Source organism: Sphaeramia orbicularis, chromosome 11 (genome assembly GCF_902148855.1).
Source record: "Sphaeramia orbicularis chromosome 11, fSphaOr1.1, whole genome shotgun sequence".
Classification (NCBI taxonomy): domain Eukaryota; kingdom Metazoa; phylum Chordata; class Actinopteri; order Kurtiformes; family Apogonidae; genus Sphaeramia; species Sphaeramia orbicularis.
This window is the reverse complement of record NC_043967.1, coordinates 22,461,692-22,486,392: the sequence shown is the minus strand read 5'-3', so window position 1 is coordinate 22,486,392 and position 24,701 is coordinate 22,461,692. Positions and strand designations below refer to the sequence as shown.

The 24,701-nt window shown below is 37.5% G+C and overlaps 1 protein-coding gene across 4 annotated transcripts in view; it reads right to left on the bottom strand.

Annotated features, from left to right (window-relative positions):
* Window positions 1–24,701, bottom strand: part of adgrb2 (adhesion G protein-coupled receptor B2) — a 448,357-nt gene that overhangs the window by 70,588 nt on the left and 353,068 nt on the right. For all 4 annotated transcript variants that reach the window (XM_030146710.1, XM_030146711.1, XM_030146712.1 and 1 more), the window contains exons 18-22: window positions 11,685–11,788; window positions 11,168–11,270; window positions 10,623–10,773; window positions 7,286–7,355; window positions 3,199–3,265 (exon numbers count right to left, since the gene is read on the bottom strand). In XM_030146710.1, the coding sequence (XP_030002570.1) occupies window positions 3,199–3,265; window positions 7,286–7,355; window positions 10,623–10,773; window positions 11,168–11,270; window positions 11,685–11,788 (495 nt within the window). The remainder of the gene's footprint in view (window positions 1–3,198; window positions 3,266–7,285; window positions 7,356–10,622; window positions 10,774–11,167; window positions 11,271–11,684; window positions 11,789–24,701) is intronic.

Here is a 24,701-nt window from a genome sequence, read left to right as displayed (position 1 = left end):
GCAGGCACCGTTAGTCATATTTTTTGGCTGAAAAGAACTTTTCCTAAAAAAAAAAAAGCTTTGGCCTTGAATACATAAAGTTCACCGAGTCATATTTACACAAGTATACCTAAGAGTGAGATATCTGGCTGCTGGGTCGGACAAAGAATTCATCTCTGGCATATGGCGTGGTGCCAGAATGGTCTTGTCTGCTCGAATTTATGTAAGATTTTAAAGGTTGACATTTTAAACTCAAGGATCAAAGTGCTCAACTTATCATTTTGTCATGTCCGACCTGGGTCTGGGTGTGTGAGCTCGCATGTCGATGTGGGAGTACAGCGAATAGGAAAAGCCTCAGGTCAACAAGCTGCTGGGTTTATCGTCTGAGTTTGCAGAGTCAAACTTACTAAATATTTAGATGTTTGCAATGAAAAAGTAAGAAAGGAATGGTAGTTTGGAACAGGAAAAAGTTGGTAGCTGATTACTCATTTATCCATATAGTTGTGATAGTATAGTTTGGAGGTTATGTTTTCATAGGGGTTTTTTTGTCTGTTAGCAAGATAACTCAAAAAGTTATGGAAGAATTTTGATGAAATTTTCAGGAAATGTTGAGACTGGCACAGAGAACAAATGATTAAATTTTGGTGGTGATCGGGGGGTGGGGGGGAGGGTGGACTGATCTGCCTTGGCAGAGGTCTGCACTCTCCGAGTGCTTTTCTAGTTTGTTAGCAAGATAACTCAGAAACTTATGGTGGATGGATTTTGATGAAATTTTCAGGAAATGTTGATAATGGCACAAGGAACTAATGATTAAATTTTGGTGTTGATAGCGCGGGGGGCAGATCTGCCTTGGCGGAGGTCTGTGTTCTCCAAGTGCTTTTCTAGTATTATTGATACTAACAGCTGCAGTAGTAGTCTATCCACTGTTAATACTTGTATTTGGAGTAGTACTATTAACACTTGAGTAGTAGTATTAACACTTATTTATATTTCTGAAACAGAAACCAGGTACCAAGGGCACTTCCACCCAGACATGGTTCTGTCGGTTCTACAGCAGGAAACTATCACAACCTACAAGAGAAACACTTCTGAAACAATCATTCCTCATTGGGCCTGATATCTATGTAAATTTGTGGAGTTTTTTTTCACATGTTCTCAAAACTCAAAATCCTGATATGCTGGAGAAATTCTGAAATTTATTCATGATGAGATGTTTTTCTCCTTGTAACAGACAAAAAAAGTTTTTTGTTGTCCAGTGTAATCTGCCAAATTGTAACTGTTGAGCCTTTTGAAAGAGAAAATGTTCATACTACCCATTGCTCTAAATGGCATCCATCTCAACATCTTCTAAGAACTCTCTGAAAGTTTTTGAGCTTTTTCTGTGAATGGGATGCCACACTGTGTAGTGACAAAAGCTTAGCTAAATTTGCATGAAATATTCTGTAAAAACACTTTTTTATAATTGCCTTGCAGAAAAGAGGCAAGGAGAAAAGAATAAAATATTGGAAAATCACCAAAATCACCATCACCAAATCATGGAGATACCAATTTGCAAAGAAATAATGACCTATTATTTTTTTGGTGAAATAAGGAGGGAAGTTTATAGTGGAATTTTAACTTGCAAATTAGAGACATGGGAGATTTAGACAGGATTAAAATTACAGATGCACAACTATTAAGGACGTCGCTACTAATTGTGGGCCCCATGAAAGGTAAACGTTGTGGACCCTTTCATAAAATTCAGTATCTTGTTGAACTGTCGGAGCGAGGGGGGGTGCAGTCCATACAAAATGTCACTTACGCTAGCATAAAAAAGAAACTGACACTTAACATGCTTTCAGTGTCTGACTCCCGACTTCTGTGCCTGTCTTATACAGCAGATATTACACACAACTTTCACAACTTCTAACCTGTATCCACTGGACCCCCTCCACTGCTCTATGGGCCCCCCACAAATGCTGGGCCCCATGAATTTGTCATGTTCACCCCCCCTTATCGGCGCCCCAGACAATTATTACAAATTACCTGAGTCTCCAACTAATGCTAGTCCCATGCGCATAAAGCTGAAGCTAAATTAACAACTACCTAAAAATAAAAGAAGTAATGGATATCTTTGCATCACTGAACATAAAAGTAATTAAATCTGAAACTAAGCTTTTATCTTATGAACCATTATTTTCCCTTAAAGACAGTAATTCCAGTTGAGTAGTTATTTATCAGTTCTCTGTTCTGCTGACACAGATAGTTTGTTAAACATCCTATTGCTCCAGTTTAATTGGTTTAACTGATTCTTTGCCTCTTTAAGGCAGGGGTCTCAAACAGCCCGGGGGCCAAAACAAGCCCGCCAGAAGGTCCAATCCGGCCCATGGGATGAATTTGAGAAGTGCAAAAAATTACACTGATGATATTAACAATCAAGGGTGTGAAACTCATTTACTCTTCTGAAGCAAAACTAGTCCAGTTGAACCTCGAAGAACTAACAATGAGCTGGGCAAATGAGAAATTGAATGAGAAACTGTTGTTATTTTAGTTCCAAACTCCAAATTTTTAACAATATTATGCTTGTTACCAAATGTTTGTGTAACACTGTGTGTAATGCACATGTATAAATGATAATTTGAAGCATAATATTGTTAAAACTGCACTTATTTTTCTTACAAATGTCAGTTTTTTCAGGTTATTCACATATTTTTTGTTAAAGGTTTGTAAATGTAAATATTTTCATAATTTAATGCTTTTTATTGCACTAAAATGAAGAAAAAAAGTTGTCATTAATTATAGGTTATGATGCTATTACTTTACTGGTCTGGCCCACTTGAGATCCAATTGGGCTGAAGAAATGAGTTTGACACCCCTGCTTTAAGGCAACTTCAGACAAGCGGTACACGGAAAAAAAATTATTAAATAAATAAAAAATAAAAAATCTGTTTATTTCACAAAAAAGTAATGTTGCCAAGCATGGTTTTCAATTAGTGTTTTCATTGCTTATAATGAGTCTGACTTGTTAAATTTTGGCATTTTCTTCAAAACAAGTCCACTATGGTAATTTAGTGGCTTGATTTTATGAATTTCAGCCAAGAAAAATGTGCTCACCCCATTCTGCTCATTCTGCTTAGTACATGACAGTTGGGTGTTTTAAGTATATTTTATTTTATTTTATTTTATTTTTTTCTTTTTGTTTTGTTTTTGCAGATGTTGCAGTTTACAGGAAAAACTCACCAAAACAATGACAGCAGCAGGTCCAACAAAGGCGTACAGCAGACCACCCTCTAGGGATAACCAGCAACTACAGAAAAAAGAGACAGACACATTTTAAGCATAAAAAAAACATCTATTCTTGTGTAAAACTAATTTCAGTTGCTGTGGGTTCAATATACTGAACTATAACAACCATGCACTCAATTAAGGACCACATTTACTTAAATAAGTGTGGGATAAAGGAGCCATTTCTTTGGGCAAATGCTTTTTTTCCCTGTAAATAATGCCCTCAGTGCTGAGTGAATTTATTATGTACACCATCTAAAACGTATCCTGGAACTGTAAACGGTCTTGTGAAATTTCATTTAGTCTGATAGCTACTGAGGCTTAATGAGTGTAAATGTGTCCTCCAGTGATGTCACCAAAGCATACTGAAGCCACTCTGTTGTCTTAATTGCAGCTCAATAAAAAAGAAAGCCAAAGATGAAAACCACATCAGCCCGAAAAGCTGAAAGCACTGTTTTGTTCACACGCATCTCGCTTATTTTTTACTAATACAAAGAATTGAGCTTTCAATAATGCGAGAAGGGATGAATATCTAAATACTGACTATGATGACTGTTAAAATGTTTTTTGTGAGGCATTTATACCAGTTTTCTTTAAAGGCTTTAGAGGCTTTGTCTGTCCTTTCATCCTAATTATGTGTAAAATATTTAGAGGCTCGACAGGATTTCTTCAAATTGGGTGTTTACATTCACTTGAACTGAGGAATTAGCTGAAAAGATGATGAACAAAGGTTAAAGGTCAAGGTCACTATGACCTTAAGTCTGTCTGTTCTAAAGAATACCATATGTCAGGAAAGTTGTCAGGGTCCTAGTGTTTTTTTCTTGTGTTCCCCCTCCCTTTTGTGGGTGTGTGTCTTGTTTGTTCTTTCCCTGTCTTGTTTGTGTGTTTGTGTGTGTTGTCTGGAGCTGGGCAGACTTGGAGTTTACCGTTACCTCTCACCTACATACCTGCACACCATCTTCAATCAAGCCACCTGCCTCCAATCTGCCACTTCCACTCCTCAGTATTTAAGACCGGTTTACTGCACAACTCAACGCCAGATTGTCGGCTCACCTCAGTGGTAGTTCATGAACTTTGGTTCTGCGGGTTTGCTTTGTTACTTTCCTGTTTTTTGTTAATCCTGATTATGCTCTTTTCTCCCAGTTCCTGCCTTTGCCTGCTTCCTCCCCGGACTCAACAGCCACCTTCATCCTGCTCCTGCTCAAGGCCATTTTTGGAACAATCATTAAAGATTTTTGTCATTTTACAAGTTCTTCTAATGTCTCTTTGTCTGCATCGTGGGTCCATCTCTCATCTAACCCATGACAAAAGTCTTAAGGGATAATGTGATTCAGATGTCATCATAGATGAACTGTAAAGATTTTGACAGCCAAAAGTCAACGGACATTAACTCTTAACCTTTTACAGGGCACTCATAGAAATACACTACTTTTTTATTGCCATATAGAAAATCAAGGTCGATGAAGTTACTATATTTGGTTACTTGCCCATAAGTGGCAAAAAAAAAAAAAAAAATCCAAGAAGTAAATGTATAAAAAATACTAGAAAAACACATGTAAGGTGAAAAGAACATGTATTTTTAGAACATTAGACCAACATAAGTGCTGACCCAGACACCTGTCAATATCCACATTATCCCTTTGAACATTATTCCTTACATTAGTACCATTACTTCATGGTACCTAACAAAGCAGTTACACTTACTGTACAAGACAATTACAAAAACAAACAAATTGCTATTTCTGCGTGGATGTGTTGCTCCTTATCACTCAAATCTAACTGAACACGCTGACACAACCCTAAACAGAGAAAATGAGCAGCTTTTTTGGGTGTTAACCTCACTTGAGGATGTCTTTCCAGCTTAAATTGTTGCTTGTTTATCAGGGTTTTTAAAATTACCTTCAGAGGAACAGCTGTGGCACCTGTTCACGTGGATTAACACAGTTTCAAGTCTATTAAAGAAATAAAATACCCTTTCATTTTGTACTTCATTATTTCACTTATAAAGCACTTTAAAAGCGCTCTCCCAGTGAATAACAACAATAAGGATGTGAAATGTTTATCAATAGATAGATGACTATCTGCTCTGCTGAGAGAAATAGTGTGGAAAAAATAGACATTCATGCCTTAACAGCAGAGATGAGGCACCTTCACTGAGCTAATTACGTCTCCCTGCAATATAAAAAAGAAGTGTGGATGTATCTGTACTAGATTTTCATCTGGTCAGAAAGTTTCAGAAAATGTAAAACACATCTGTATGTATACATATAAACACATGAGGAAGATTTAAATACACCCACAGTGCCAAGAAACATATATTTTCATTCAGGCTCACAATATACCTCAGCCTTAAAAGTACATCATTTTATCTAAAATACAAAATGGTGGCAGTATCATGACAGTGATTCAGAAATATGAAGAAAAATCTACTTTTCTTTGTTCAACAGGTGTCTCATTTCCCTTAGTGTGATTTGATCTTGTTAGCTTTTTACAGAAGGTAGTTAATGCCTAATATATCTACAAAAAAATGTTTCTTTCATTTTTCTTTTTATTATTAAGACTTTTTTTTCGCATTGGGTTGATGGATTCTGATATATGGGAATCTGGGAGGTTTTTTTCTATGTAGATTCTTCTGTGTACTTGATTGAATTTGGAGTCGTATCTGTGGTTGGAACGGTTTCTTGAATACACCAAAGATGATGAACTCATCATAGTTCATGTTCAAGATGCATGAATTGTAGATGGGTGTGTTTTTCACTGTTCAAACACTGGAGAAACATACAAACATCAGTCTTTAACATATGTTAAATCTGATCATAATGGATAAACCCATAAAGACCCAGTGCCACTATTGTGGCAGATCCCAAATTAATTTTTCTTTCTATTTAACCTTTACTTAAATGACTTATCACCATCTATTAAAATATTATCCTCTACATTTTGTATTTTTCACTTTAAATCATGTATTTCCCCATATTTAATTTCCTATACTTAATTTAGTAAATTCAAAGGTTATTACATCAAACCAGAGAAAACTAGAGAAAAAGTAACTTTTTCAGCAAAGATACCAATAACTGAATGCAAAAAAGCATTTCCATCCACCCTTTTACAGGTGAATCATTGTTGTAGAAGGTGACAGTGTTTCCACATTCACTACGGAGCCTCTCAACGTCCAAATGGGTCATATCTGATGACCATAAAAAGCTGAGAAACTGTATTTTACACCAATTATTTGTATATATTGGTAGGAGTATCGCAGTGGTTCCCAACGTTTTTTGTCTCACGACCCCATTTTAACGTCACAAATTCCTGGTGATCCCAGAAATTCAAAACAGAGCCTTTTTTTTTTTTTTTTTTGCTAAAATTTATTTGTTTTGATCATGTAATATAGTTCGCTATACTATGTTGCAAATGAATGTTAATTTTTAGATGACATTTAGTCTATAAAATGTATATTATTATAGACGGAGGCAGAAAAGCCAGGTGTAGATTACTGCACAAAGTAAGAATTTTATTTTCCTTGGTCAGGATATGTACAGTCAGTCCAGCTTGGATTTACAAGGCTGACAATTAATACTGAACAAACAAGAACTCAAAGTACGAATTATGAAAAAGCTGCAGCATCTGAAACTGACCACAATGAACATTTGAAAGATAAACAGTACCACAGTCCTTCAGTTTCAGCTTCACAGTTTGTCATGTCTTATGGATTGGGATTGTCTCTCTCAACTCACCATGTAATTTTTATTAGAAAGGGTTTTTTTCTTTTTCTTTTTTTTTTTTTTAATCAATTACTAGAAATTTCAGGCGACCTCATTTGAATTCCAGGCAACCCGACATGGGGTCCCGACCCCAAGGTTGAAGAACACTGGATTAGCAGATCAACAGTTATTAAACATTTAGATCCGTAGCTGCTTTTGGTTTGCCAGTGAATCTTTTAGGTCTTTATGGGTTAAGTGGACTTCAGTAAGGCTGGTATTGAGTGCTCAGACGGCTTGCAATTACTGTAAAGCAGGGCGGGGTCTGTGAAAGTGGTACTCACTAGCTAGCTGTGCCGTAACCTCTGGCTCTGGTGAAACCCACAGACACTGCTACAACTAGGGCTGGGAGACCTGCAGAGAAAAAGAGAGAGATCAAAAGATTAAAAGGTTGAGACAAAGGATAAGAGGATACCTTAATGGAGCGATAGAGCGTGCCGACCAAAAAAGATTCTCCAGTGTGGATAACTCCACATGGCTTAGCCCATTCAAATGGTAAGCAGCCATGCAATAGCGCGTAACATGTGCATATGTGATTGAAAGTGACTGAGAACTAAGCCTGACTGCTCCTAACACGAAGGTCTAGCTACAGGCATGAAAGTGGGCTTCGATCCCAGTTCCTTTCTACTGAGATGGAAGCTTGTTTTTAGCTATGTTGCACTCCCTCCTGACATCTGTGTTCATCGACACTTGCTGTGTCACGAGCAACCGCTGACCTACACGAACAATGCACTGTACATGTGTAGGTGTGTGCGAGTTTCTAAAATTGTGAGGTACAGCGCAGAGTGGTCAATAAGTCATGCATTAATTAGCTAAATCAAGCAGTTTGTGTGGGTATACGTGTGTGTGTGTAAATGAGTGAGAAACGGATTGAGAATGAGTGTCACAGAGCATGTGCCAGAAAAAGGAAATATGCTGGGCCCGTAATGAGCTTGGCTCTGAAATATTCATGTAATTAACAAAGCTGTGATTATGGCTGCAAATGAAAAGCAATTAGAAAAAGTCACATTAACATTAACAAATAAGATGGTGGGGAGCCAGACCGGTCCACTAACCAGCATGCGCAAAGTTTCAATTAGACAATCGTGTCTGTCTAACATAACATATATATTAAAATATTATAACATCACACCTAACATACACACATAACCAGAAAAATTACAGTAGACACACATCTGTATAGTATGTAGATCATGAATACACCCTCTTATGCTAATCTAACACAGATAGAGTCACACCCACAATCTCCTGTTTCCAAGGCAACCGATTTCAATCACTTAATTTGGGGAGAAAATTGCAAAATGGACGTGTGGAGGATAAGCTGTTTGATCTCTTCCACTCAGCTTGACTGTTTCATGGGTTTAATGTGCAATTGTAGGTACTTCAGACAGTCGCTGCAGCTGCAGTGCACACACAGAAACACACACACACACTGTCACTATCTTTGTCTCTATCTGCCACTGTACAACAATCTATACATTCTCCTTGCCGTGTATCAGGTAAGGGCATCGGTGACTTGTCAGATTAGACTGGTGGGATCAATATGGAGTGAAATGAATAGACGGGAGCGTGTGTGTTTGTGTGTGCGTTGAAGCAGCTGTAATTTCTAAGGCTATCTCAAAGCACGTTTACAGTGCTGTGCAGATGTTATCTGATGTTTTGATTATCCTCTAACATCACTGATGCCTGTTGCATCAGGTCAGGTACACTAAAAGGAAAGCACAAAGACCAACATTGGAGTTTTGTTTTTTTTTTTTCATGTACCACTATATGCATTGTGTTTATCTATTGTATTGTTATGTATAGTGTGTGGTTATGCCGTAAACTATCACTATTCATGTGCAGGGCAGGTATTAGGTAGGATTATAGCATAAACGGTAATAGACTTGGGAATCTGTTCCCTTTCAGAAGGAAATAATTGAACACAACAAAGAAAGATGGGATGTAAATGAGAATTGAGCAAATTAAGGTTATTAGACATTATGCAGTCAACCATTCTTACACTACAACATAATAATCTGTTGCATTTCCATGTAAAATATGCCTGCCATGCTGCTCTCCATCACCAATTCATGTCACACTACAGTGGTTCAATCAGAACCCAATTCATGAAAGCTTCTTCATTTGCTATGCAGAAAATCCTCTGGCACAGAGGAGCAGTTTATATTTCCACAGCAACAACTGACAGCAACAGCAGAAACTTTAGCAGCAACATTTTATGGTGCATGGATTTTAAAAATGCAGGTAATAAAACCACACTGAGAAAAAGTACTGACATGATCTGTTATGATGAGCTCTGTGATACACAGTATGTTTACTAGAGGAGGGGCATGTGTTAACATTTTGGTAAGGAATTTCATACTCCTCAACTGGAAACACCCTCAACCTTCATCTCATGGCAGGTGGGTGAAAGAACTGTTACTGTCCATTAGACTTGAAAAGCTTAAATTATCCCTCAATGGCACTTTAAAGTCATTTGAAAAAACTTTGAGACCTCTGTTGAATTATACTGAAACCTTGACATCGCTACCTGATTGTGATGACGGACCCCCCCACCCCCATTTTTTATTTTTTTTTTTTGTTTTTCCTCCTATTTTATTTTGGTTTCTTATTTTTCTTAATTAGACAATTGTCATATGTATTCTGTACTGATCACATGTCAATATTGGATTTACATAAAGAATTCTTTCAGTTAGGGTGGGATTGTGGGATAAAAAGAAAAATGAACGAATGGAAGTCCTTTCTATCACACTGCACTGTCATGCTGTTGCCTTTGAAAACGCTTCCAATAAAGAAAGTAAATTTAAAAAAAAAAGAATCAAATACAACATTCCGCTCGATTTCAGTATGATTTAAGTCCCGTCTGTTTGAAAATAGTTATATCTGTCATAATTTAAAAAAATATATATTAAAAATGGTGTTTTCTATACAGTGAACTCAGATGCAACCTTAGGATAGTTGTGCTTTTTTATTTTTCTGTACTATTTTTCTACACAAAACCATCAAAGCAACTATTCTAGCTATTCTAATATAATAAAAACCTATATTTCATAAAATAAGCTGAATGGTGGCTCAAAAGACTTATCAGAATAAGACATCTGATACTGCTGAGCTGAAAACCTCAGCTTTAACTTACTCTCTACCACATATGTATGAGATTTGTAGTTTCAGGGCCGATGTTATTAGCGTAGCAGTTTGTGCTCTAGAGTAGAGAACACATGGAGCTGTGCAAAAATGGCAGGTGATCAGAGCATTATTAAGTCTGCACAAACAGCACCGACGGATAAATTTACAGCAGAGTGTGAGTCCATTATCAAAGAGGATGTGTTTCTGAAATAGTGTGTTTTGATATTAAGAGCTCACAAAGAGGATAACTCATGTAACCATGGCAACAAGTAACAACAAATAAGGCAACAGCTATAACCTGTAAGTGCATCAAGGAAACCATTAGGCACCATTAGCCTAATGCTTACAGCACATATACAAAAAAAAAAAAAAAAAATGCATGTCATTCCTTTCAATTTTCAGCTTTTCTGCCAAATGTAAAATATCTTTACATCTTTTTTTGTTGGTTAACACAAAAAAATGCATGTAGACGAATGTGTTGTGGCAGGTGCTCACCCCAGCCGAGGCACAAGAAACGCTTGCGAATGAGGCGCGACCTCATTTTCCCAATGACGGCGAGGTAGGACTGCCACGCCTCCGTCAGGACCCAGCAGAAGGACGCCAAGAAGAAGAAATGCAGGAAGGCAGCAGTCACAGTACAAAGACCCTGAGGAGATTGAAAGTCATGCGTACATTTAACAGAAAAAAAAAAAGAAAAAAAAGAAATGTACTTTTGTGGTACATCATTATAAATCATCTCTTAGGACTATTCAGCAGAGAAAAATGAAATCTCAGCAAAATAAAGATGAAAAGTGTGGAAAAAGGGAGTCTGATAAAGCACATAATGTGTAGAAGAATAGCGGTGCGACCTGACCTGCGGTGTCTCACTTTCATCAATACTGGACGTACTTTGTGTGAGAATTCAGAAATGGTGTGTGTCAAAAAAATATCAGTGACTGGACTCTCTAAAAACCTTGCTGTATGGACGTTACACGATCGATAGGGTGACGCTCATAATTTACAGGATCTCAAATCAATCTTTTGCTTTTACCATTTCTTACCTTGCTAAGCGTTTGAGATTGTCCCACCAAAATCAATAAATTCGAAGCCAGGATGGAGAGGCAGAAATTCACCAAGATGATCGATCGCTCTGAACGGATATATCTACAAAAAAAAAAAAAAAAGAGTGACAGCGAGAAAAAGAGAGAGGACAGACAGACAAGTGTTATGAATTGAGTGATGGACTGAGCTGTAGTGTTAGGACAGTGTATCCTCATTAGCTTGATTTTACCATCTGTCATGCGTGTTACCAAAAAAAAAAAAAACAAATCACCACCCCCTGCTGTACTTGAACCATTTGTTCCTTATTAGGCCTCATTGGTGTTTTGGCACAGTAGAGGACACACACACACGAAACATGTATTTATGGCATGAAGCCTGAACAGTGAGGGGAAAAACACAAAACATCTGTTTTCACTGTTGATGTGTGAGTATTAACACATGCATGATGGTGTCTGGTCTGTGTACCCAAGTGCACCTTTCCAAGTGTGTGCAATACATGTCAGAGTGTGTTCTCACCTCCAGAAGGCAGCATATATTAGCAGCAGGATGAGCAGAGCGGTGCAGGAGACCCCGCAGCCCACCATGAGGGGCACAGAGGGCATGCTGTTTGGACCCATGTCCTGAGAAAAACCACAGGGAGGCAAAAGAGAGGACACAGAGAGGGGTCAGTGTTGAACTAGGAAAAACCATTTAATCATTTAATAACTGAGCCTTGCATGAAAAAGCCCAGTGTGTGGCTTTTTCACATCAAACCACATCTTAGTTATTGCATCATTTACATTTATCTATTACACAGTGTAACAATGCATTATTGAAGAACACAGCACTTTCCTACACCTCAACAAAGTCATAGAAAAGAAAAAAAGAAAAGAAAATAGCTTTATTGTCACTGTCACAGGAACAAAGAAAATCAGTTTTGGAGCAAAAACACTTAGTGCAAAAAAGACTGTATAAAAAAAAATTACAAAATCTTGAAAATGTAGGCATGTGCAAAAAGCTAAAGGACAAAATATTAAAGGAGTGATATTTTGCTTTTTAAATGGAATTATGCATTTTAAAACATTTCCTCGTGGTCTACATAAACTGTAAATGCTATGCTTGGGTCTGAATTCTTCATTAATTCAACTCCACAGGTCCATCTTCGACCCTATTTTTTAGTAATCACATGAGATCGTGGGTCATTTTGAGCGCTGGCCCTTTAAATGCACATGACCCCACCCTCTTCCAGGTTGTTGACTGTGCTGCTCTTTCCCGTTCAACCACTTAAATTTGTTAATACAACCAACAACTGAACATTTTAGGTAACAGCTCAAAGTTTGGACATATTTTCAGGATGGACTACAACCACTGCTGCTGATAAACAATTATGTCGCACTCTGCGAAATGTTCGTCGGAAGTCTTGACCTTATATGTGCAAATGTTGTGACATAACTAGTTATAGACGTAACAAATTAAGCAGGAATTTAAAGAGGTTGTAGAAATCCACTCAATTCTTGCCAAAATGAATATAAAGATAGCTTTGCAGCACCTGAAGGGTTCAAATTCAAACTTTAGGAACTACTAGGGTCCAAATACACAAATAAATGTACTAATAAAATGGGTTTAGCAAAATATGACCCCTTTAAATGCTACTTTAAATGGTATTAAAGTACAACAAAAACTGCTGAAATACAAAAGCGAAATCTATACTTCAAATGACAAATATGTATAACAGATAAGGATATATACAGGTGAGATTAAGGGGGGACATTTAACTGATTTAACTGTGCTTGAGTCTGTTCTAGTCCTGAGTATCCTGAATCTCCTACAGGAGGGGGGGCGGGGGGGAGAGAGAGAGAGGAAAATACATTTCCAAAGCATTATGTGAGAGCACTACAATTTTGTAACAATATACCCATTTTCTAATAATAATTTATCTTACAAATAAAAGCCAATCAGTCAAAAAGCTTCAACTGCAACCCCTGTATTTTGTAATAATCTCAGTTTGTAATATATTCTTACAATACAGAAATTGTATTATGTTAAACATTAAGGCTATTATTAATTAAGTAAACATCTATTATATTTGGGTGGTTATTACATATTGTGATGCTGCATCATGATTTCTTGTAATGTATTTACAATTATAGCTTCCTCTCTCTGAGTTAATAAATATCTAGCTAGCGAGACAGCAACATGCGAGGCTTGAAAGAAAAACAGAAGCTGCATCTGAAACCCCTCTTTACTTAAAACACAGCCCACTCTATGATGTGTTATTTTCTTTCCCAGTGTCATCTGAATGTAGAGCGAGAATTATTAGAAAGTATACCTTTGCGTCAACAACAATAATGTCTACGCTACGTAAAGTGCTTTGGGCTACCAATTAGATTTTATGATTTTTACAGTCCTTTGTTTAGCTTTTTGTCTTCAAAATGCAAACTTTTGCACAGATCTCAGCTTCTCTCACTTACGACCAATCGCTGATCTCCTCCAGGGGAAGTCAGCATCCTTTGACTTTGTCGTTACTATATGGGTGCTTCTAAACTAGTCCCTAAAAACAGGACATGGGGGCTAAAAGTTCAAACCAGATGTAGACTAATGTTATGAAGCAAGTTTGGAAGCACTTTGGGTCTATTTAAAAAAAAAAAAAAAAAAAAAAAAAAAAAAAATTACTGAGATAAAAGAGAAAAGATTTTTCAGATAAAACATATTTTTATATTATTTTACATTATATTTAATACAAAAATCTTCATGTAACACAGTCAAAAGGACACAAAAATTACACACTACTATTTTTTTGAATATCTTTTAATTCTCTCACAGGTACATTTTGGGAATTGAACTAATTATACAAGGAAGAGTGTTTCACAGAAATGGCCGCTGTTGCAAAATCACTTAAGATTTATATGTGTTTAACTGGGCAGGTTCTGTATGTAGCACAAGTGGACATGATGGGTTAAATACGAAACCTGGAATCAGACTGAGATTCATGAAAAACCTGCACGTCGGATTTGAAAAACCATTTGGATCATCAAATTAAACACAGTGTCTTTTTTTATAGCACTATATAAGACTATTTCAAGCCATGTTTTCAAAATAAAATGCACTGACACCAAGGTGGTTTTTCACACCCCAGTTTTGGTCCTATTTTTGGCCCCAATATTTTATTAAAAATTCATTAATTTTGGGATGGCTCAGAGCAAGAGTATAATTTTTTTTTTCATTTATCTGAGGTTATCATTAGGTACATCCTGGGGGGAAATATGTCTAAATTTCTCTTTTATTACTGGGTCTAAAAAGCTGGTAAAGTGCCAGGTACCAAAATGTACCCAGTTTCATAGAAGCACCCATTTACTTTTCATGCAAAATACAGTTTCAAATATATAAATGGCTACAACATAGGAAGACCTTGCAACTTTTTCAAACAAGCTTCAGCTACTTCAGTCACTTATGACACAAAATGACACCATTAGCTCAGTGAACTGTTGAGTGTATATTATATAAGAGGTAGTGAATAAGTGGGTTATTACAGGGAGTTAGCTACCAACATATCTACATATCTAACAGCTATAAGGTAGGGTAAGACCATTTGTATAACAGCATGTAGTGAAATCCTGTCTGGTGGCACGTGTAATTGCTAGCATGTTGCCTTTCACGTAAAGTGTCTATTAACTCCTGCAGTTCCTTAGTTGCTTCCGCATTTAATCATAGGTTCCATAATTCCACGCAATTACCTTTAATCACAATTACAAGAGCGTGCTGGATGGAACAGGAAAATAACACGCAATTAAACTCTTCGGAGTTGCAATTTAATTTAATTTTGTAGTGGTACTATCTTGACCGATCTTAAGTCACCTATGTGCGATGCTTCCAGTATTCACCTACAGAGCTGAAAATGTTAAAAGCTGATCATAAATGTATGAGGAGAAAAAAATAGAAAAAAAAAAAAAATCAAGGATTGTTGAGTTTCGCTAGGTGCTTGCCAACCATTTCCATTACTGTATGATTTCACATGCACAAGGGTAAAGGCACTCAACCATAGAACATAATTAAGTAATTTAGGTCATAGTGTACAGTGCACCTCTGCTTTGCATCTCTCTCGAGGTGTGCCTTTGAAAGTATTCAGAACAGACAAATGAAGCAACATGGAGAGCGTACACCCCGCCGTGTCACAAATGGGCTTGATGTTTGGCCTGCTTTTAAGTTCTCAATCACACAATTTACCTCAATTTACCTCCTAGAGCGTCTAACCTTTCCTTTCATCCCCAAGATTTATCACTGTACACAGTCGATGTGCAAGGTCTCTTTTTACTGCAAATACTTGAAAACAAAGGCACGTTTTGGTCGGCAGACATGCCAAGTGCTTCAAAGTCTGTGTTTATGCCGGGTGATTGTGTCTGTTCAAGACGGGATGGGTAAAGGCAGAAGGATAATAACGGAAGCAAAACGGAGAAGGCGTGGGAGAGCAACTCAAAGAAAGAGTTAAAAATGACTCCGAGAAAAACCAAAGGGTGGGAGGAGGAAGAAATAGATAGGAGAGAAAGAGTCGAGGCTTCCTTTTTAGTGGTTTTCCCTGGTCCATCAAAGGAAGCCAATTTCTCCAGAGGGAAGTAGAATAGGCTGGAATATCAATACGACACACACACACACACACACAAATGCACTAGGGGGAGAATGGAGGTGAAACATAATCAAAACAGTGTTATAAGAAGAGAGTGGCCCACAAAACAACACACACACACACACACACATTCATAAAAAAGCAGGGAATAGGACTGCTTGAAGATTGAGGAGAAGGAAGGCCCAGGAGGAGCATGACAGACAGACAACAGAGACTCACTGTGTTTGATATTATATACAGAGGAAGGTCAAAGGACACGCAGGCATTTGTATTTTTTGTTGTTTTTTTGGAGGTCTTACAGATCAAATATTCAGGATGCACTGGAGATGACAACCACAAAACCAAACACACACACACAAACACACATATACATAATCATGAGTCAACTGGGTTCGTGTACATCGCGCCCATCTGATTTCTGTTTGATATTAATAAATGACAAATGGAAAATTACTTGCATTTCATTTTCTGTGTCCATGCAACAGCTTCTTAGAATGACTGTATAATTAGTGTGTAGTGCAGTGTGAGTGTGTAGTGTAGTTGGATTTTCTTTTGTGTGTCTGAAAAATGATGTGCTATTTGAGTGTGGAGCATGCACTGGAGACGCAAGATATTCAAAAACGGCCAAAATACACTAATGAAATCTGAATATTGATCTAAAGACATCTTCTTACACCTAATAAATCTGAACTGCTAACACCGTCTTTAGTTTCATGGATCTCACAGGAAAACTCGAGAAAACAAGATTTTCAGGGTCATTACAAAAAGACCTACCTACAACAAAATGGGAATGGAAAAGGAATATTTATCGCAATTCCAATTTTCTATTTTGCACAGCATCTGAAGTCAAATTAAGAGCCATTTCCTGTTTTTTCAGAATACAGGATACAAGTCCTTTTCCATTTTTTGCTTACTGATTTTAAAATTAAATACTAGCCATTTTCTGTTTTTCATTAATATCAAAATGGATATTGGATGGCCACAAAATCCATGTATGTTTCATTCATCTGTTATTCCATTTCAAAATAAAATCAGACAAAACAATTTTTATTTTTTATTTTTTTCCATTTCTATTTTTTTTTTTCTAAACTTGGGTAGAAAAATGCAGAAATCAGAGATGCTTTACATCACCAGGAGGCAACACGGAGCTTTTTAATGACAGTAAGGAGGTTCTGCTCGTACCACAACCTTAGACGTCCAAACCATACAGTGGCAGTGATTTCTTCCTTTTATCAGGTATATGCAGTAATATGAAGCTACATCTGTAAAGCTTATTACTGCACACAGGGTGGGATTGGTTGGGGGGGGTGCAGGGATCAACCCCCCCCTCTGGTTTTTACATCCCTACTTCTGCTCAATGAATTTCATCCTCCGGGGGGGACAACCGACCAATGGAAATAACAGGCAGGTTGTGACAGTTTTCTTCCACCTATATCCTACATTACTGGCACTAACGTTCACCTGAACCGAACTGTCGGCAGTCTAAGAATTCGCGAACATCCCCATGCACTGGGGTGCCATAAAGGGGGGATAAACGTGAGAAATTCAGGGGGCTCAGCATTCTGGGGGGGCCATAGAGCAGTGGAGGGGGTCCAGTGGATACAGGTTAGAAGTTGTGAAAATTTCATGTAAGATCCGCTGTATACGAGAGGAACAGAACCTGGCCAAAGGACGTTGAAAGTGTGTATATTTTTACTTTTGTTTCAGGCCAGCGTTAGTAACATTAGTTATGGACCGTAACCCCACGTATACAACTGCCCCTCCCCCTGCCCCGCTCCGACAAAAAACCGAAAACATCTCCCCCTCTGTTTTTTTTTGACAAATCGCACCCTGACTACACAAATTATGTTTTGGAATTTAGCACTAAAACCAATCTATGTCTGTTACAGACAGGTCTGGTCTATGTTAGGAAGTTTATGACAGGATAGTTGACATCCACTGGAATATGTGCCGGAGAAACAGCACCAAACAAAATATTAAAAGCTGTTTTTCCAGTTTTCCTTTCCACTGTATAACTAAAAAACAGTCCGATGTTTCATTTTAAGTTTAAGGTTTTTCTGATTTAGTTTAAAAAAAGACAAAAATTTTAAAAGAGCCAGAAATTGAGTTTTTCTGATTTAATTTTGAAATGAAATAACCAATGAACGACATGAATTGCGGACCCAACTGAATACCCTTTCCTCTATCCCTCTGTCTTAAACGATTCCAGACATGAACTAGAATAAATTACACCTATACTTGTAATTTACTCAATATACATCTGCATCTATTGTCCCTGGGCTCCTCATTGTGTCAATTTGTCTGACGGGTGTTTCCTTAATTACAACGCTTAGGTTATGTGCCTGTGATGAGATTAAGTGTCTAATTTCATAATGTGGAAGGACGTTTCAATGAAGGAAATGAAGCAGGGAGGCGCCTGCATGAACACACACCACGAAAGCACATTAACCAAACGGCGCTGAGGCTTAAGTGTCACACAAACGCCCTGCCTGGAAGAAAAAAAAAAAAAAATATATATATGTCAGAGCATAGAAGGCGGATACATGTGTGCAGTATGTGTTCTGGTGTATCCACATGTGTGCAGAGAGAAGAGAAACACACAGAGCGAGTACAGATTAGAAAGAGTGTGTTCTACTGTGCTGTATGTGACCAGGCTCCCCTGGGCAGCTTGGCTACCATGTGATGGAGAAGATAGCTATTTTCAGCTCAGGAAGTTTAACCTACTTATCTCCCCTCGCTGACACTCCTCCTCCCTCCACTCCTACCTATCCTCCTACCAGCCCCTCTCCCCACCTCCCTCGCAGTCTCCCTGTCAACCCCGCCCCATTACTTTTAACTCTTATTCCACAGCACTGACTCTCTTTCTCATTCTCCGTCTACCTTTTCCACCCACTACCAACTCCTGTGTTAAATCTCTCATTTTCCACTGTAGGGATATCAGGAGGATTTACAGTGCTGAGAATGCTGTTCTTTTTTTGTGTGATATAGCAATTGTGTTCCCCTTAGAAGGATGAGAGCTTAAAATACTTGTTTCTCTGATGTGCATATGTGTGTGTATTGTTCTCGTGTTTCGTAGCCCCACTATGTAAAATCTGGAGAAATCCTGTGTCAGTAGGGCTGTCACAATGATGACATTTTTATTTTATAATTAACAGTCCTTGAAATAATTGCTATATCTAATTATCGTTCATTTTATAACACCAGTATAGTATGAGCCTAATAACAGTTTACACATTAGATGTAATGAAGAGAAACAGCCACTGTCACTGATAATGACCAATAATGAGTTAACAGATGCTGTCCTAGTACAAGTTCCAACATAAAATGGTGGAAAACATCATGGAAATAGTTAATAGCTATGAAAATATATCATTTATATCCAGATGAATGTATATGATTATCACATTTATGTCAAGTAAGTATAGTACAGGGTTGTGTTGTAGTACCCTCTTTTTTAACGTCTTCGTCTCGTCTTGGACTCGGGTCCATTTTTACTAAGTCTTGTCTTGGTCTCGGACTGTGCGGACTCGGGATTTTAACCCATAAAGACCCAAACATTGACCAAAACTATCTACTGAGCTAAACTGTTTAAAACCTGTTGATCCATTAATCCTATCAATACATGTAAATAATTGGTGTAAAATATAGTTTGTCATCCTTTCATGGTCATCAGATATGACCCATTTGGACATCCAGAGGCTCCGTAATTACCATGGAAACATTGATTCACCAATAAAACCCATGTAGTTTGATCAATGACAGTGGATGGAGACACTTGGTTTACATTCAGTTATTGATATCCTCGCTGAAAAAGTGACTTTTTCTTCAGTTATCTTGTTTTAACCCTCAACTTTAACCTGAGCTTTTATCAACATCTACATGATCAGTAAATTAAATGTAGGAAAACAGTCAATTATCATTAAAAAAATGCAAAATACAGTGGATAATATTATAATAAATGGTGATAAATCGTTTAAGAAAGGTTAAATAGAAAGGAAAAATTCATTTGGGAACTGGTACAAAAGTAGCACTGGGTCTTTATGGGTTAAGATGAGACCGGTCGAGACCACCACTGTTAAGTTATTTGCTCACACCACTGATTAGAGTGGAAAATGATATGTTTCATTGTAACCAGTTTTCGGTTGCTCGATTTGTTTCCCATGGTTCCCCAGCAACGACTGCATACAGACACACCACACGAGTGACAACACTCCCCCTACCCCCTACCCCCTCCCCCATCCCTTCCCTCATGAATGCAATGAGAGTGAAGGAAGACCAGGAGAAGGTGTTTACATGTCCAGCAGAAGTGACGTCTGCCAACTCGTTAGTAATAAAGTTAACCACAAAGAATACATCTGTAAACTGACATGCAAAACCAAACTGAACCAAAAACTGTGACAAAAAATGAGGCATATATATTTATGGGTTGTTCTGGATGGCGAAGGCGTTTGAGTGTTTTGTCATTGCATTTTATTCAGGCTCGGTATGTTCCCATCATTTTAATTCTGTGACTGAAACAGCTGCTGTTCGGTTGATGGATGCTGGATTTTTGACACAGAAAAATAAACTAAGAATTGAGATATCCTGCATTAGTGCTTTGAAAAAAGTGCAGAGACTGTCACAGTTACTCTTATTCTAACCAATCTTAAAATAGAGAATTCTTACTTTGTTCACTCCTCTAATAATTTTTCATTGTATGTATGGTCTTGGTCTTGTCTTGGTCTCGAAACCCTCTGGTCTCAGAAATGTCTTGGTCTTGGATGGTGCAGTCTTGACTACAACACTAGCACAGGGTTTCTACAGGTTTCTACAAGTTACATTTAAAACTTTTTAAGACCTTTTGAAGTCTACTTAGAACTGAATTAAATGCCTATTTCACAGCCATACTGGCAAAAATTTGTGACTCCTACAGTTTAGGAAAATGTGTTTATTTACTCCAATGGCTTGATTCCCACTGTTCAGTTATTTCTCACCGGGGGCTGCAAAGTTAGCGATAATTGGTTCTTAATTTCAATATAAATTGTCAGGTTGAAACAGGTGGAACTGTATAGACTAACATTACTTTCTTTGCAGCTTGGACATTTAACTGACACATTTAAACACAATACAGTGAACAAAATTATAGCAACATAACTTAAGACCTACCATATCACATTTAGTACCTTTTAAAGTTTCTTAAGGTATTAAATGCAGATTTGTAAATTCAAGACTTTTAAGACTTTTCAAGGCACCACAGGAACCCTTCAGTAGCATTAGGGTGATTATGTTATAACTGTGAAAGGCCTATATGTTATTTATAAAATGCTACGTACTTCATTTTTCTGTGATACTTCCCGTATACACTGATCTGCAATAACATGATCACTAACAGAGGTATTTCATTACACCAGGACCTTTCAGTGGGTGCGACACACGAGGCAGCAAGTGAACATTTAGTCCTGGGAAGTGATGTGTTGGAAGCAGCAAAATGGGCAGAATAATGACCTGAGTGACTTTGATAAAAACCAAATTGTGATGACCAAACGACTAGGGTAAAGTATCTGTAAAAACTGTAATTCTTGCAGGTATGCAGTGGTTAGTATCTCGCAAAAGTGGTTTAAAGATGGACAACTGGATCTCAACTGAACTGAGCATGAAATCTTACAAACTGAACATTTAAATGATCTTTTCTAGAAAGTTATGTCTATTTAAAAAAAAAAAAAGCATGAAGAATAATGAGGTTATATAAATCTGCCATTTAATGTATTTGCTGTGAATTGCATTGGCTCTTTATTTTCTGTGTTTTTCATCATATGCAGGTAAAAAGTAAGTAGCTGTGATGAGAGAGGCACACTGAATAAACTGGAGGACATTTTGGACAATTTGCATCATCCATCACCCTATGACGGAGGACAGAACGTTCCACAACATCCTCCATCCATACACTGCTTTAGAATGTACAACACTTTATCCAATGGAAGATAGACCAAAGACTAAACTGAAAATAGACTCAATATTCTGAAAATAATTCACTGATTTCTTTGCCATTTCTCCTTTTCTTAGACCGAAGGATATTGAATTTCCCCTTGGGAATGAACAAAGCTTATCCGTATCTTTATCTGGATCTGTATTGACAGACCATCTGTGTTTATTGTTTATTTAAGTATTGAGCAAAGGGCAAGTAAAATAAGAGTTTCTCCTCTCAGCTCTTTTTTTAAATTTTGTTTTAAAATGTGCTAAAGGAATCATGTTTATATGGTAACTGTTGCAAATGTATTTCCATGAGCCGCACAAATAAATGAACAATTGAGTACATTATTGATTATTTTAGAAAAGTATATCATCATATATCCTTCATATATGTGACACCAATATATCGCCTTATAGATAACATAGGTCAACGTAAGTCTGACGGGGCATCCATAGACTCTCTTTACAATTGAACAAATTTATTACAAAAGCAAATGAATTGACAAATCTGTAGAAATCATTATTTGCCTCATTTAACCCATAAAGACCCAAATATCAGCTTCTGACCAAAACTATCTACTGATCTAAACTGTTTAATACCTGCTGACCCACTAATCCTATCAATACACGTAAATAATTGGTGTAAAATGCAGTTTGTCATCTTTTCATGGTCATCAGATATGACCCATTTGGATGTTAAGAGGCTCCGTAGTGAACGTGAAAACGTCATCTTCTACAACATTGATTCACCAGTAAAACCCATGGAGTTGGATCAATGACAGTGGATGGACACACTGGGTTTATGTTAAGTTAATGATATATTTTGCTGAAAAAGTCACTTTTTCTTCACTTTTCTCTGTTTTGATATAATAACCTTTGAATTTACACTGAGCTTTAACATAATAAAGGAAGTTAAATATAGAGAAATACTTGATTTACAGTAAAAAAAAAATGCAAATACAGAGGGTTATATAATAAATGGTGATTAATTAAGAAAAGAAACAGAGAGAAATTTGGAATTGGGAACTACCACAAAAGTAGAGCCGGGTCTTTATGGGTTAATACACCTCTATATGGGCACCATTAGTTGCATGAAGCACATCAGGACAGTACTGAATTTGTTACCATGCTGGCTTTATCATAGCCTTTTCATCAATGGTGTAAATGGCATCAGTGATCTTTAGCTTCAGGTCGTTGATGTCCCGTATCTTTGTTTGACACGCGAAATCTTTAACATAACCCCATAGAAATAAATTCCGGGAAGTGATATCTGGTGAACGAGGTGTCCAGGGAACTGGACCATCCCTTCCAATCCACTGGTCTGGAAATGTTTGATTCAGGAACCCACCAACATGCAGTCCCCAATGTGGTGGTGCACCGTCTACCTGGACAATGATGGTTGGTTGATGGTCATTCAGTTGTGGTACCATATAGTCAGTCAAAAGGTCAAGGTAAACATTTGCAGTAATGATCTTGTTGAAGAAAAATGGACCGATGATTCAATTGCACATGATCCCAGAAACTTTGATAACACTGAACAAGTCCGATGATCATATCTCATCAATTCATTTTACAATACTCTTTTTAATTGTAAAGAGATTTTGTGGACACCATGTACTATATTTCATATTACATTCATTCATTTTTTTCTTTTTAAATGATGACAAATTCAAAATTTTAAGTTCTTTTTCAATGGCAGTCATAGAAAATGTTCTCTTTGTGTACAAGCAAACAAACACATCCACAGAGTGCTCACTGCAGAAAACTCAAACTCTACATCTTGCTAATCTAGCATTCCTGCTCTTCAGTTTCCTGTTTTGCTGTCATGGCACTGGGTAAATATTGCCTGTGCTAGGCTTCGACAGAATGAATCTGGCAGACCCCCCCGAGAGCTGAAAGCGCGAGCCCGGCTGACTTAAAATGTACAGTCATCACATCACAAGTGCTGCCCTTATCCTCAGGTATTTTTTCATACCTCAGACTATTTGTACTGCTTGTTGAATTCAAAGCTGACCACATGCCAAAAATGCTCATGGCTAAATTGTGGATTATTTTTACTTGGGCACAGTGGAAAAGCGATTCCACCCTGAATAAAACTGTCATGTCAGTACGAAAATATGAAATCCAGACCTGTCCAAACTGTAGATAGCCTGCCTTTTCAGGCAAAGAAATGAAAACTTCACCTGTTTGCACCTTGTTTATGTTTCCCCAACCTTTAACAAATTTGCCAAGGGGTTCAGAAACTCGGATGTAAGAGTCCCTCATAAATTTAGGCAACATGCATCTTGTAATTACAGTTGACAAGTGGAAGATATTTGCATACCCTAACCTTGTAGACTTACTTCATCAAGGACAGGCTTTGTTTTCCTTCGAAATAATGTCTCCATGTGGGATAGAATACGCTAAAATATGAGCTGCCATCTTGCCCAGCCTCAATCATCCTTTTCACAGTTAAATCATGCACCTTGGCCATTAACAGTCTAAATAATAGACTTAGCAGCAAGAGGTTTTTTTCTGATTAGGTGCTGGTGTGAGCTAATGACAGCAGAGGAAACAGACCCAATCCATCTCAAGCAGGCCAAATCATTTTCAGAGAATGATCGGTCCAAAAGCGGTTAGCGCTGCGAAGTGGAAGTAGCGCTGAGAAATGATTTACTGCAGAAACAGACATCAGCACACACATATTGCTTTACAGTAATTTGCTAATGAGTAACGGAAGCACAGAGACCACTTTCTTTTCTGTGCCTGTTGTTATTGTTGGTTTTTTTTTCCTCCACCAAGCAACCACGTGTGCTCATGTGTTTGTTTGTGTACTCATCCACACTGAGTGGCTCAAGGTCTCAGGTGCTGTTTGAAGTGCTGATATTTGAAGTGGCATTCACGGTTACCTGCTTAGGCAAACACAGGCCACAAATACCACAACATTTAAAGGAATATAATCTAATACTTTTACACAAGTACTCCATGTAGGTACAAATTTGAGG